The 16,107-nt window shown below is 42.3% G+C and overlaps 1 protein-coding gene across 2 annotated transcripts in view; it reads right to left on the bottom strand.

The window, feature by feature from the left end:
- Nucleotides 1-6,314: 6,314 nt before the first annotated feature.
- Nucleotides 6,315-16,107, bottom strand: part of EMCN (endomucin) — a 53,631-nt gene continuing 43,838 nt past the window's right edge. For both annotated transcript variants that reach the window (XM_005484712.3, XM_026792006.2), the window contains exons 11-12: nucleotides 9,326-9,388; nucleotides 6,315-8,045 (exon numbers count right to left, since the gene is read on the bottom strand). In XM_005484712.3, coding sequence (XP_005484769.2) covers nucleotides 9,330-9,388 — 59 coding nt within the window. In that variant the 3' untranslated portion in view covers nucleotides 6,315-8,045; nucleotides 9,326-9,329. The remainder of the gene's footprint in view (nucleotides 8,046-9,325; nucleotides 9,389-16,107) is intronic.

Here is a 16,107-nt window from a genome sequence, read left to right as displayed (position 1 = left end):
TTTTATTCTCCCAGAGGAAGTACAGGTACATAAATTCACACCTGCTTACCCCAGGGATGCAGGAACCACACTGGCATTTTCAGTGTCAGGATTCTTCCTTCATATACTTTGGATTCAATTTAAGACCAGTGTGGAGGTAGAAAGCTGAATGTGTGCACAAGGCACCACCACAGCTGACCCAGCCCTGCTGTGTTGAACAGGGCAGTTTTTAACAAAGCCATGTGGAGAAAGGCAGGGATGTGTTTTCAGCCTCCAGATGGCACAGCAATGACTCCTGTGCAAATTCCTCCAAGGAGTATATGGTGCACACCCCACGAAGAGGACAATCTCCAAACAGCTCATTCCACCACTGCTTAGTAGGCACAGGGAAAAAAAGCTTTGAAAGCCCAGAAAGCAGAGATGCAGCATATTAGCACACTTCATTTATCAACACCCACCCCTTACCTCTGCTCCATCATGCAGCTCCCATGACAGTGCATGATGGAGCAGACTGACTCCTCCCTACCAGCTCCTGTTTATGCTTCTCATTCCACATTTCTCCATCCAGGGACGAGAATTCCATCACCTTCACTGTGTTGTGGTCCTGTGCATGCGACAGCTTCAGGCTAGCAAAGTTCAAAAGAACTGCTAAAATGCTGTTAAAAAGAAGTCTAAAAATGATGATCTGTGGAGGAACTGTCTGAAGGAACTGTTTGACCTGCATCACTCCAGACTGCATCTAGTACAGGTTTTGAGGCTGGGCACTGGGAGCAGGGAGTTGGGCCCCAGCCTTGAACACTGAACTTAAAATGGAGTTTTGAACTGTCTGTTTTTAGGTACAGAGCTCGATGCAGGCTGTGTGGAGGAAGCCAGGTGGTGCCCATCACAAAGGGCTCTTCTCAGCATGCAGACACCTTCATGGCTGTGTGGGAGCAGCAGACACAGCCTGGAGAGAGGTGGGTGTTTCCCCCTTGTAACAACGTGGTTTTTAGAAAAGGCAAAAGCAGACTGCCTGAGGGAGCAGATGGAAGCAGCAAAAGGGAAGAAACACGGCTACAGAACAACAATCTTCCCCTCTCAGTGAGACCCATCATCATCCCATGCCAAGGACCAGGAACTGAAATGTACTGAACTACTGCACAGATCCCCAGTAAACTCCTCCTTCCAGCACTCAGCTTCCTGCTCCTCAGTGGGCAGCCAGGCTTGGCCAACTGAAGGCAACCCAAATATATCCAGGTTTTTGGAGGATGGCAGATGCCCCAAAGCCTCCATCCTTTGCCAAGAGAATAATTTAGGAGGGTGCAAAGCAGCCCCAACAATAAAAAACCTACCTGGAGAGAGCAGAGGTGATACATGAGGAAAAATCTCCCTGGTGATTACACAGTAGTGGCACCTGAAAGAAATTACTGGGGTGATGGGGAACACAAGCGCCTCAGGGCCAGCTTCCCTGTGGGGTGGGCACCCAGAGGCTCTCCCAGCCCCTCAGCCATGCAGTCTGGCACAGGTGTGTGCCATGGCTCCTAAAGCACCTGGCATAAGCAGCATGAAAGTGCAGTCTGGTTCACATCCTGGCCCCATTTATCTCCATCTCCCAGAGGTGCAGGTCAGGCCCCTCATGAGGACTTAGAGCTTAAACTGTAGTGCAGTAGGATTAAGTCTCTTCTGTCCCAATCTGCAAAGAATACCCACAGATTTGGGGATGTGAGGGAGGGATCTAGGGAGAGTGTGTAAGCAAACCCAACAAGCATTGGGCAGATGAGGGGTTTCTATCCAGTAGGTGCTTTTCCCCCATTCTGCCTCTTGCTCCCCCTTCCATCAGCAGGGGCTCTGATGGCAATGGGGACTGTTTGGACATTTTTGTGACTCATCTCTGAAATTTGACCTGCAAGTCCAATGCAAAGCCCTAACAGTCAGCAGAGCAGCTGCAGGTACCTGCAATCACCTCCTCTCTGCGCTTTCCATCAGGTGTGTGCTCCAATGCAGTCAGCTGCTAAATCCCAGGGAAAAAATATCTCCCTCCAATTACTTTTTTTTTTCTAGTAGCAGCTCTTTGTTGAGCTTCCTAGTACTGAGTCTTTGGAAATATGCACATGGGATTCATGAAGATAGGACTGAAAGTGAGTGTGATCAGACTGGCTGGCACGGGACACCTGCAGCCACAGTCTCACCTGCAGCACACAGCATTTCCCATCCTCTGAGGGTTGAAGGTCTGATTTGGTTTTCTTCCTCAAATGATTTTTTCTTGGGTTGAGGTGAGCAGCAGAGTTCAGCTCTGGCTCTGAACTCCCCCAAGCTACGTGGATTTCATGCTCTTCTTCACCCTTCCTTCCTCACTTTTCCAGCTAAATTCAGACAAGGTCCCTGTTTGCATAAGAGCTGTCAAAAGAATAACTTACAAGTACAGGAGCTAGAAAAGTCTTGAAGTGTAAAGCTGGCAGCCCCCAAAGACCTGCAGGGACTATCCAATCCATCTGGTGCTCCAGGGTGCAGAGCAAACAGGCTTTTGACTAGTTCATAACCGCAGCATATGCAAAAGGCTCAATTATTGCTTCTTAAAAAGCCCAAATTATCTCCTGGAGTTGGAGACTGACAGCCACACAGTCTCCACAGCGTTATGCATGACTGAATTTTTGCTGGCTTATTCTCTGCTGTTCTGTGCTGCCTGTAATTGCATTGCATTTTAACTGTTTAGCATCGTCAGAACTTCAGCCCCAGGGGCAGCGGAGGTGGTGAGAGCTCAATACATCAAATTACTACCCAAAGAGCAGGCAGACAAAAAGCAGAGCAGGGAGGGAGGGAAACAGACAAATGAGCCACATTCATTAGAAAAACAGCAGCCCTGACCAGGGAAGCGTCCTACTGATGTAATAAGAAAGGTGAAAGTTGTTAATAATAATAAAGAACACAGTAACACAGTTGCTTTTCTATCAGAAAGCACCAAATCTGGAGAAAATAAATGCTCTGTGGAAAGCAGAGATGAAAACCGATGAAATGCTCCTTGCCCACATAGCCCTTTCTTTCTTCCCAGTTTTATATTGTGGGTTTTTTGTGCTAGTGAGTTCTGTAGCTGCTCTGTTTAGTGCTGCTCCCTTGAGTGCTGTGACGTGGCCCCAAAAACTGGCATTGCCGCTGCGGAAGGCAGTGAAAGCACTTTCCAACAGGCAGGTTTTTGTTTCACCCTTGGCCAGCCAGAGGTCCTGAGTACTGCTCCTCTCTTTGGAATTTTGCCACCTGTGAGGGTCCTGAAATGTAACAGAGCTCTCGACGGGTTTGCCCTGCTGAGGCACCTCAGTAGCTTTGACCTCAAATAACTGACTAAGCTCTGTGCAGCTTAACACCCTGAAATTACAGGACACTGTTCCAAGGAACAGGCCCCGCACAATGCAGAGCCCACAATGATACAGCCACAGAATGAAGGGTGACGTGTGGATGCCTGAAGAGCAGCCTCAGAGCTGCCCACCACAGCACGGGGTCCCCAGGAACCAGCAGGACCTGCTGGGTGTCCCTTGTAGGCCACCAGCAGGCGGCTCGTGGGTCTTTGTCCTGCCTCAAGATGAAGGCAAAGGGAGAGGCATGTCAGCAGGCACAGCCAGCGATGCCAGCAATAAAGATGGTTGTGGCAGCAGAGAGGTTTCTGTCCCTGTCCCAGTGCAGCCTGCCAGGGAGGAGCCTCTGCTGCAGCTCTCCAGCCAGGGAACGTGCAAAGTGGATGCAAGGGAGCTGAGAAGATCCTTCAGCTTTCTATGCTGAAAATTTTGAGGGTATTGACATTTCATGTCAGCTGCATTCACCAGGGTTAATTAAAGTCTGTGTTTTATAGATTGCCTGTGGCCATAAGCAGAAAAGCTGCCTCAATTGGAAATCAATAGAGTAATCTTTAAGCTCTTTTATTTTATTAGATATAGAGTTCTAATTTGAAGAAATTGAGGAGCCATAATGAATGGTGCCAGAGAGGTCCTGGAATACATGTTTAAAGCTTCCTGAGGAGAGTGCTTTGCTGTAGGCAGTGTGCTGGAGGTACCCAGCATGCTGGGACACACCACTGAGGCTGGGGAATGCTCTGCTGAGGGAGCTCCCAGGAGCACTGCAGAAATACAACAGCAAATCAATAGCCAGCACTCTGCCCAAAAATTGAAGAGAAGGCTGTGAAGGCAGTCCTGCCACCGCTGGGCACAGCAGAAAAGCTAAATCCTGGGCTGCTAACAACCAAGGAGTCTCACAGATGCTGCTGATGGCCTCCCTGTCCTGAGCCAGAGAGACTGATATGCATTATGCCTTTCTCTAAGTCTACTGTGCACTGGTATGCAGTGAAATGATTTGCCCCTCTTCAGTGGGGTGGAGTCATTCCAAACCCACAGATGCCTCTGGGAGTTTTGGAAGGTGAAGCATCCTGACAGTGTTAGTGCTCTGCCCCTTGGAACAGCCTTGCTGGCAGGCTGTACAACTTTCCCACAACATACAGACCAAGGAATATTTTTCATTTAAATAGCTTTCTAAGCAGTGCCTGTAAAACAATTCTGTCCACAGATAATGGAGTGTCATGGGCCAGAATGATCCCTGTGATCCAATAAGCAAAATAAACCCCAAAAAGACCAGCCCATTCATGAGCAGCCACCATGAGGCCCTCAGCCAAACTTGTGAGAATATGTAAGTACTTAGAAGGCTAATAAGCTGCTTGTGCTTGAAAAGCACTTAATGCTTACCTTTTCAGCATCTACCTTTTAGAAATAATTATTTTCAACTTTTCTATGTTGTTTTTCTCATTTCTAGACCTTTTCACTGTAAATAGTGATGAAAATATTTTTCTTTCTGAGTCAAATATACTTGATACAGCATCTTAGAGTAGAAAGCCATTGCCAGTAGACTGTGGCACACCTTTTTCTTGTGCTTCGTTGGCTCTTTTTCTTCAGTGCCCACTTGTCCTGTTTGGGACTGTGTCCAAAATCCCAGCATGCTGCAACTGGTCACTCCCAAAATATTGCAAATCTTTGTACTGAGCAGGGTTAGACTCTGGGAAGAGCTCAGGGAAATTTTCTGTGTTTGAAGACAGTGACTCACCTTCTCAAGCCTGAGATGAGCAGTGCTGAAAACACTTTCTCCTGGCAAACCTGGGCCCTGCACACCTTGCTGGCAGTGATTAATGATACCCAAAAGTCTTTGCCAGCCAAATATGTTCTGTAGTCTTGGATTGTAACATGTAGATCAGAATCATACACTCAACCTACAAACTTGTTTAACAAGTAACTCATGAGCTGAACTAATTTGTAAGCAGATCCAGTTTAATTCCATTTCTGTGGGCATGTTCATGCCACAGCGAAGTGGATGTCATTCACTTCTTTAGCAAATTAGGACACAGAAGCTGGTGAATATTAAATTTAGATGGGATTGTCCACAGAAGATTTAGTCCAACTTTGGTGAGAAGACTTTTACAAATCTAGATTCATTTTCCTAGTATTGTCATATAGACAAACCTCACAGTGGAGGATCAACTTAAACTTTTGGGGTTTTTTTGATAAACTAGTGAGGAGAAAAACTCTACTGTCTCTTTTAGACACATATTAACAGTGGAGCTGTTGAGCCAGACAACCTGAATGGATTTTTCATTTCTTTTTCACCTATTTAAGCCATTGCATGTAACTTCTAAATACTGAGTTCTCTCTGCAGACAGTTCAACACCTCTCATTAAAGGCAAATTCCAGTACCTTCAACTCTGCAGAAGAAAAGTGCCATAAATATTCTTCCAAATCCTTTCTGTGCTTTACAGATATCCTTCAAGCAAATCTGTCTTCTCTCCTTCATATAAACATCAATTCCCTTGTGATTCTTAAGAACAGAAGTTCATATTGTCTCCCTTTACCACAAGTTTTGTCATTTCAGGGGTTAAGAGGAGCTCAGGCTCTTATTTCTGCTGTCCACTGAACTCACCTCTTTTACTTCATACACACTCAGCACAAGCCAGTCCCTCTGAGAGATGTTTCCCAGCCTTCTGACGAACGCTTGGTTGTCTGCCATGCCCCTTATCACAAAGAGCACAAACATCTTCCCTGTTTTGTTGTTTTTCACTTTTCCAGTATCATGATTTGCAGAGAGGCCTGTCCTCTCCCCATCACTGATTTTAATGAGGAGGAGTTTCCATTTGTCACCTCCAGCATGCCTTCTGCAAGGTTTCATGGAGCCCCTGCCACCACCATGCCCAGAATATCTAATGTCTGCTCTCCAGGCTTGTCATAAAGGGTCCACCTCATTCTGTGAAACAGGAATGTGGAGTAATGGACAATAGCTGTGCTAGACATGTGCAATGGATTGCATTTCTGCAAAAAGAAAAGCATAGCTACTTAATAAAGATAATAAATTTTAATAGGCATTAATTTTTTTTCTTGAAACAACATGGTAGTTTCTGAACAGATTTTGCACAAAAACACAAACAGATATTTCACAATATTCCTCTGCTTTTCTCTACTGTCCTTTCACTATGATACAATATACTACAAAATACCTTGGGTTTTTAATCAACATGAAAATTCACAATGACTACTTTTTTTGAAAGGAAACCTCATCAATCAGGAACCAGAATAGTTGCAGATGCCAACTAGTGTAATTTAGATGGCCTGACCTTTCCAAAGTAGGCATCCAAGACTTCTCTGCTCCTGAGGAACACAAGCTATCCAGGAATACCTGAATGAACCACGTAAGTTCAGCTGCAGCATGGACACTTGTTAGTTTCCCATCTTTTATTGAGCTTCACCAAAAGTCTCTCATGGTGCCACTAAGAAAGATTATCAGACCCACCAAGGCAGAAGTAAGAGCAACAGCCAAGCACAGGGAAATAAACACTTTTCAGATTTGTCTATAGACATGAAGTAATAAATCTGCTCAATCTCTCACCATCATGTTAAGTAAGTTTTAATATTTCAGAGAAGGAAATTGGAGAGAAAAGTTCCTCAAAAGCATTCTATCTAGGTATCAAAACTTAGATGATTGTCCCAGATCTCGGCCCTGCACTTAGACCACCAGTTGTCTTCATTCCATTTCCCAATTTAAAAAAATGTAATGCTTGGAATGCTACAGTCAGTGGATTGAGACTGAGCAGATGCTCACAGTAATACAACTTTCAAACATTTTTAGTTCTAGAAAGGTAGGGTACATGCAGGCAGAAGCACTACTTGATATTTTGGAACTGCCGGCTCTGTACAAATTAAGAGTGTCTGTAATTAGCACTTGAAACACTCTTTGAACTTCCAGAGTTATTCAATAACCCACAGGAATCCCATGCATTACTCAGAACACTGGCAAGAAGGTTCATCTGTGAAATTGCTTACCTTGCTCATTCCCACTGTGTGCCCCAGGCTATATGGGAGTCATATTTGCAGCACACATAATGCAATTAGCCAAGGAGCAGGTGAAAACCAGCTATTGCCTGCTACATTGCAAGGATTATGTTCAGTAATTTACAGAATTTCAAAGAGCCTCAGTGCAAGGTATATTCCTCCCTTCACAGAACAGAAGCACACTATTCAGCATCTCAGCCAGGCATCCCACCCTGTAAACATTTATGACAAGCAAAGCATTTGCTACAGTGAGGAGTCTCATGCAAATCACTGAATTAATTTTCATAGTGGCTGTTTGCCCAGTCCTGTTTCAAGGGTCAGGTCCTGTTTGTATTCTGCTACATACAACTAAAATTTCCCTAGCTATCATAAGTTCAACAAAGTATGCTGACTTATTCCTTCCTGTGTGTGCAGAAAACATTTTAGTAGCTACTATGCAAATATCACCAAATTTTTACATCGTCTTCACTCATCTTTTTACATTCTTTTCAACCTTGTTCCCCTGCTTTTACTATATGTGAAAATAATAAATATACATGGTATACCAGTTATTAAGCCATCAAAAAATTACATGTCATTCCAGAAGGGAAAGGAGATGCTTGAAATTTAGAAGTCAAAACCTGGTCATTAACACAAGTGGCCTGGTGGTAAAAAGCTTCAGCTTCTCCACATTTCCCATTGAAACACAACTTTGGTGAGATGTTCTTGCATATTGTGATAAAACAGGTTGCTTCACATCTGAAATGACAAGAGCATCTCAAGATTATTATTCCAGGTAAGGTTGTTCAGGAACATAAGAGTAAGCTAAACTGGAAGACAGAATAAATCCAGTATAGGATAGACAATAAGGATTAAATTTATTGTCCATGCCCTTGTCCTGGGTCCACACAAAATTGAACCACCTCTGGGTTTTCAGTAATGTAGGCAAAACTCTATTCTGCTGCTCTAATTCAAGAAACAAAGGAGGTCATTTTGTCCTTACTATTGGCATCAGGAAAGCTCAGTCTCTACCTAGGGTAAAGGAGAGTAGGCCAAAAACATCAAAGGTGTTCTTCACATTTCTGGCCAACCATGTATTTCTCAGTGGAGACTGATGGGACCCATTCTAGTGGAGCTTCATTCTACAGTGCTGGGGGGAGTCTGGGCTTCGCCAGAGCCTCTGTGGGGTCCATCCCACGTGTGCTGTGACACCCAGTTCCTCAGGACATCCTTGTCCCCTGCCTCCTGCTCCACCCTGGTCATACAGGGCCCTTCCACAGCTGCTTTTTCCTCCCACACTCAGCAAAGGACCACAGCTCTCCACAGTTCTCCACAAATAGGAAAAGCAGCTCCATGGGAAGTGAATATTGTGGTGCCTGAGAAAGCTTCATATATGCCCTTAGACATGTAGGAAAATTCAGCACCCACATAGAAAACTGTTTCAGAGTGCTCTGATGGTCTCTGCTCTCTCACACATAAAATTACCATCCAGCACTTGCTATAATTTAACCACTTAGGATTTCAAGCCATAATAAACCACCTCAATAAAACTCCTGGCATTTGCATGAAGTGAAAAGATTCAGATTTTTCACAGAAAATAAAAGAAGTAAAAAACTTCTGGGTACCAAATTTCTTTTTTTTTTTTTTTTTTTTTTTTTTTTTTAATAGGTATGTGCCCTTAAAAATCTATTATTTCTCACACAAACAGAAAGAAAATTCACCCAGGGGTTTACATCCAGGAAATGCTGAACAGTTCAAGTCACATGCTCTTCCCTATGAATATCTGTCTCTATGAGCTGGCAGCTTCTTCAGCCCCTCAGTTTGCCTGTGAATCTGGTCACCATGGGGTGCTCCAGCTGAGCTTTGTTTAAGCCACTTTTCCTTGAGGCTGCTGCCAATTATAAAGTAATTTCTCTTTTTGGCTTGCATTTTTAACCCTTTTTTTCTTTGTTACAGGGCACAATACTGAGACTAAGAAGTATTAAAAGGATTAACAAACACTAATGTTACAGGATGGAAAACAAAGGCAATAAACTTACACATTTATTGCTGAGATGTGAAGATTTGCCGAGTTTTATTCTTCCCGTGAGATGAGTGCTCTCCTAAGAAACAGAAAATACATTTGCATCAGATAAACATGGAAAGACAGATAAATATGGAAATGAGTCTAGCAGGAACACATCACTGACCAGTGTACAAACTAACCAGTCTCCTTGCCAGATTTACTTCACAGCAAAAACTGTTCACAAAATAGATTTTTACCACTCTTCCTATTTTATAGATTATTTCCCCTGTGATTTGCTCATTAATGCTGGGCTGCTACCACAAAGTATTTTCCAAGGCAGTTCTCAAGGGGGTTGAAGAGGAATAAGATTTTAATTAATTTATAGCTATGATTAGAACATTGAATTATAAAAATAAGAAGATAGAACTATACAATTAATTTTTGCCAGTAACATTGACATCAGCTCAGTTCCTCCAAAGCAGAAGGATGAACATTTAAGAACTTGGCACAGTTCTCAATATTCCTTCTCTGGAGAAGCCAGAGCCACATGGACACAGGCATGAGGGCAGGAAAACCCACACATCTCCTTCTGCCTCCTTGCTCACCTGCAGGAGACAATTTAATTTCTCATGCCCACATGAGAGGCAAGGAAATGATGTATTACATTCCAGGAGAAATTAATATCTATTAAAAACCTACAAATGATCAATGGCCTAGGGTTGCAAATTGTAATACAAATTAGGATTATGAAAAAAAATCACTGATTAGGTATTTAAATAATTAGCAGCCAAATTAAATAGTTGCACTTCTGAAGACAATGGAAAAGACTTATCAATAGTTTTCAGACAGTTTTTCTTCACAGCAAAAAAAGGCTCTTTAATCGAGTGCAGCTTTTTGGGGATGAGTAAAAGACTTAGTATCTGCTGAAAACTGTTAAACAATAGTGTGCTGAAATGGTGTTCACTTCCCAAGTGTTCAATTTTGGAAAAAAAAAATTTAAAATAATTTTGAAGTGTTGTTAAGATGGAGTTTCAGAAGCTCTTATGTCAAATTTCAGGTAGGGCAAAGCAAAGCACAATTTTTTGTTAGGAAAAAACTGGAATATCTTAACAAGACATATTTTTGGTAGGTGAACCATTTTTGCTAGATAAAAATCTTGTACTGAAAAGTTAAAATAAAATGAACCAGCTCAAATATTGCACAGTTTCATACTAGCAAAGGAGTGAGATTTTCAAGAATTCTCATTTCTTTTTTTATTTTTATTTTTCCTTCTGCATGTTTCTACTTTCCTTTTTTAATATACAGAAAGATTAAATAGGGGACAGAAGAGAGGAATTGGCAAAACTGTTTAAAAAATAAGGTGTTGGAGAAATTAATTGAGACATATATTTTGATGCAGAAGATAAAATCCAGTAGTAGCAATAAATATCAGTACTTGGTTATCAGTTCCACTCTCAGCTGGTTGTTCTGCAGACAGATTTACATGGAAGCACCCCAGGAAAATTACACATCTAAGGGCAGGCTCCAGAGTAAGGGAGCTCCCTGGGTAACATCCCATTTGTGCCAATAGACCATGGATCAGAGCATGGAGAGGGGAGCAGCACTGGCTGCAGAAGAGAGAGTGCTTGAGAGGCACCTGCCAGCAGCGGTGGCCGGGCCAGGGGGTGACTCTGCCCTTCTGAGAGCCTGAGACAGCGGCACACAGACACTCACACGCCCTATCCCCATGTCCTGGTGCTGTACCCCGTATCCCTGGACCAGGGAACTGCCCCCAGCTATTGCCTGGGGCAATGCCCCCTACAACAGCAGTGTCTGCTGAGGGATAGATACAGGCAGGGGTGTTCTACGTTGCTTTGCTGCTGCACTTCCAAGAGGGCAAGAGCCTGCAAGCCTTGGGAAACAAAAGGAAGTTAAGGCTACTCCACGGTTGCAAAAGTGCCTGAAAATAATTGCATAGTAATATATGTAATATAGTAATAGGTCTGTAATCATTAGTGCCAGCCAACAATTCAGTGATGAAGAGATGATGATTATACACCAGAGAAGGAGTGGTCACAGATGCTGTCTGTTCAAGGAATAAAAGGGTGGTGGATGGGTTTAGATACAGGGCTGCAGTACACCTGGAGACTGCACAGAGAAGTGTCCAGATCAATTTTGGAGTTCAATGGTTCAGCAGTTTGATATTCTGCTAAATACCCTGTTGCAACTCAAAGGGCAAACAAAGCACATTCAGGTTAGCTGCAAGTAAGAAAACATTTATATTGATCTCAAAACACCCTTAACTGACACAAATAGATTCCAAGACTTGGATTCCAAGACCCAAACTTGTCCCCTAACCATCACCCACCAAAACAAATGGACTGAACCTTGCTTCCCATAAGGGAAATGAAAAACCAATACTTGTGTTTAGTATTTTGTTAGAACAGATGGCATTTTAGTAGATTGAAGAAATCATTTCACACTGAATTTTTTGCTGACTGAGAAAATACAGGGTGTGGTGGAAGTGCTCAACCAGTCCAGATATATCACTGAAGGGTATTGGGAATAGTTAAATGTGATACAGACATTTTATTATTAAAAGGTATAAAAAGACACTTTATTATTAGAAATCTACAGTTTTTATAGAAATAATGGTGGACTTAAGACTTGATTTGCCTTTAGGAATTTTGGTGAACTATGAATAGCACACTCTGGAGAACTATATTGATAAACAATGGTTACAGAAAGAGAGATAATTGTTTGAATTTTTTCTTTTAAGTTTTTCTCAGCTTCTAAAATTCTGGGAGAATTATGTCTCTCTCTGTTCAGAAGATATATAATTACTACACAGATACATTATAAGGCCTTGAAGGCTGTCACAGCATCATAGAACAGTTGAGTTTGGAAAAGGCCTTTAAGATCATCAAGTCCAACTGTCAACCCAGCAACATCTCCATGTTCACCACTAAACCTTGTCCTCAAGTGCCACATCCACACATTTTTCAAACACTTCCAGTAATGATGACTTTACCACTGTCCTAAGCATGCTGTTCCAATGCTTAACAACCCTTTTTGTGAAGAAGTATTCCCTAATATCAATCTAAACTCCCTTGGCACAACCTGAGGCCATCGTTGAAAGAGAAGGCTATAGTTCCACAAAATAAACTAACAAGAGCAAAATTGCTGCACAACATCATCAGTAAAAAACTGTGATCTTATTTATTCTGGATTATGCACTTAGGGAAGGATGACACACAAACTCTAGTGTTATGCACCAGGAGATGGAAGATATCAGGAGAAACTTGAACCATCAGCTTCTCACGGTATAAGTACTCAGTGTCTTGCATAAGGTATTAGTTGATCCAATCTGACAGCTGCTATGGCAATAAATTTCCAAAAGGGAATGAAATCTTGAAATCGGAGGACAGAGCTGAACAAATACTCAAGAAAGGAGATATGGTCAATAAAAATGAAATTGAAAATCCAGAAAATCTGAAATGGAGTGACTACAACCAATTGTATTGAGATGAAATGTGATGCAGGGAAAAGGACCAAAACTTGCCCAAATTATTCTCTTTGAAATCCTTAAGATCAGGAAAGAAATGAAAACACAGACACAGAAGAGAAACAGAAGAACTGAAATTTCAAAAGAAAAAAAAAGTGATACCAGGTGAAACCAAGGAAAGCCAATGGGATGATCTGAAGTGCAGGAATTTGGCCCGAATCTTTCCCAATCAATCCTCATTGAAATCACAAGATTTTATTCCCTTTCATGAAAGGGAAAATCAGATTCTGGCATGGAAGTTTTAGGTGACATGAAAAGTCTGCCATTTCACCCTATATTCTCTTCCTGATCTTCCAGTGTTGCATCTGTTTGTTGATTTTTGTCTGAAATTGGATTGCAAAAACCAGGGCATAGGCATCATGAAGTCTCTATTACTGTCATATAACAGACAGATCTGTAGTTAAACTGTCAGGTTTATTGCTGCAAGAGGCTGCAGATACCACAGCAAACAAGACAAATTTGTGGAATTAAAGGCCACTGAAAAGTATGAAACACCAAGGATAACTAGCTTGATTAAGGATGTCTCCAGCCACATGCTGCTGGAAGACTATATTGCAGGACACATTACTGGACTCCTTTTCTGTTTGTCACACTTCCTTTCACCTCATGTGATTCACCCTCTAAGAAATCCTTTTTGACTGGATTTGAGCCTACAGAGATGCAGGGTCCCAGCAGGTACAGCTGGCTCAGCTGATGGTTCCTTGGCCTCAGTACTGAAGGAGGTGGGGCACTGACAACTTGCACAATACAGCACTGATCTTTCATACACACAGCCTCCATGTGGCACCCTTTGAACACTTCTGCCACAGCCTCAGTAACATTGATCCTCCCAAAGAAATTGGCAGTGTGGGCACTGGGTCTGATCCAATATGCCCTGCACACTTCCTCCTCTAAAACATGGTCATGGTTCAAAAGGATAAAGACACGGAAGATGGACAAGAAAAAAATAATTTTACTCATAAATCCTCATCCTTCAACATATTTGTTTTAAGTGCATGGAAAGTACACTTTGTACCCAGCTACTGAGGGCTCTTCCAAGCTGAAAGATAATCAGAAAAGAAAGAATGCTGCAATGAAAATGTGGTTTTTTCCTAATTAAAATTTCACTTGTGCAGTATTTGTTTTGATTTTTCACTCGCAAATATACTCATTTCCAACCATTACTGTTGCATTCTGATGCCAGTGTATGTGAATAAGTAATGGGTACAATCAGCTGAAATTACAGATTGCAATAAGATCAGTTTTGAAGCTCTGAAACAAACATTACTTTGTCTTACTGTTGTAGAAGGTTATTGTAATAATCTCATTGCAATTTTCCCTCTCCTCTTGCCCCTCCACATTTGATTCAAAATCTGAATATATTATTCAGAATACACATACACTGCAGAACACCATGACATAAAAGAGAGTATAGACTGAGTACTATGAGTACAGAATGTCTTTGACCTGGGTAAAGCCCTCTGACATTATTGGGAAAGCTGCAAGAAAAAGGATGTAAAAACAGTCTTTCATATAAAAAATAGGTTGTGCAGCATCTCGGATTACATTGTCTGAAAGAAGAAATTAGTTGTGCTCTTATTTCACTGTAATATCTGCTGCTGAGAAATTGCTTGTAAGTGGCAATCAGATTTGGAGCAAAGAATTAAAGCAAGCTTTTAATAAAATCTGATTGCAGAAGCCTATCTTTTATAAAAGTATAGAACTACCTCTGCAGACACAGGAATCAAAATGTCTATTTTTACCAGACTGAAATAAAAGAAAGATGCTGGAGAGCAGCATTGAGTGGGAGCCACTGGCTGGGTTTGGTGTGGGCCAGCGGGTTCAGCACCTGCGATGTGCAGCAGCTCCCCCACCACACACTTCACCATTTCCCTGCAAACTGCTCCTCACCTCTGCCAGCACGACAGAAGGGTCTGAACAATCCACCACGGCAAGAGAGGGTGTGTGGAAGTGTTCAGGTGAAGTACGGGAAGGCAATTCCTGCTCAACGGGCAGCAAAGGGCAGGAGATGGCTCCCTCACAAGGAGCATCTCAGAAAGCTGCAGGCTGGAAAGTCAGCAAATGCTTCACAGGGGAAAACATCACCTGACCCTCAGCAGGCTGAATGCAAGAGACTGCTTAAAAAGCCCTTGAAAATATGCACAGCTCACAAACCAAATTAGAAATACAGAGGGAAACATATGCTATTTTGACTACAGTTTGACTGTGTTTTTGACAACATTTTTGTCCAAAAGTTTCAGCTGGAAGTGTGTGCAGTCAGAACTCTGTGGTGTGAGTAAACACAAAGAGTCCAACCACAAGCTAAGAAAGTTTATTCTACAGTTCCTGTGAAGAAGAAACAGAACTTCAGGCTATTATACAACACAAGGTTAAAAAAATAGAGTATCAGCAAATGAGAAAGAAAAGGAGAGGGAAGCAGGTACTTGGTACCTTTTTCTGTTGCAAGGGGACTGTAGGAATGTGCCCCCTGTTGATGGAATGACCAAATTATCCTTTGTCTCCTTAAAAAGGAAAAAGGCCCAGAAGTTTCTCTCCTCAATTCGGTAATAAAACACCTCATAGGACCTTGGGAACTTCACCTCAAACTTAAGGAGAACCAATTGGACAGAAGCCAAAAAGTCTTGACTAGGCAATTTACTAGAAAAAGAGGACAGCAAAAGAATTAATTGCTTTTGTGAGGTGTTTTACCAAGAGCAAGAGCCTCTTGCCCTGGCTCAGTTTTTCTCTGTAAAGAGCTTTGTTATTTTGCCTTTTATTAAAACTTTTCTGTTTCAAACACTGCCACAGAAGCTGTCCTGCTGATTTTATGCCATCTGAGTTGGCTGAGCTATCTCAGGTGTGATATAGATCTCCAAGAACTTATAAGACCTGCCTTGAAGAGACCCTTATATCAGGGGACCCTTTTTTATAAAGCAGATTCTAGGTGTTCTATGTGCAGGGAAAAAACATGAGACCCTGAAACTACATCTCAGATTAGGAAACAGAAATAACCAATACCATAACCCTATCATAACTTTACCAGGAGCACCTGCTCTTACTACTCCTAAGCACACAGCATGACAGCAGACTGCTCTTCACTGGCCTACACTGCTTATCCTGCAAGGAAGTGGAAGAGGAAAGGGGATTTCCATTGACAGAGTGACTTATCTAGGGACTCAGATTCCTCACCTGCTCCTAGAGACATCCATACAGACCCTAGACATAATGAGAAAGAGGTCAAAGTCCCAATGCATGGATAAGAAACCTCATGGCTCACCATGGAGTCATGCTCC

Source organism: Zonotrichia albicollis, chromosome 5, assembly GCF_047830755.1.
Source record: "Zonotrichia albicollis isolate bZonAlb1 chromosome 5, bZonAlb1.hap1, whole genome shotgun sequence".
In the NCBI taxonomy this organism is placed as follows: domain Eukaryota; kingdom Metazoa; phylum Chordata; class Aves; order Passeriformes; family Passerellidae; genus Zonotrichia; species Zonotrichia albicollis.
This window is presented reverse-complemented; position numbering and strand designations above follow the sequence as displayed.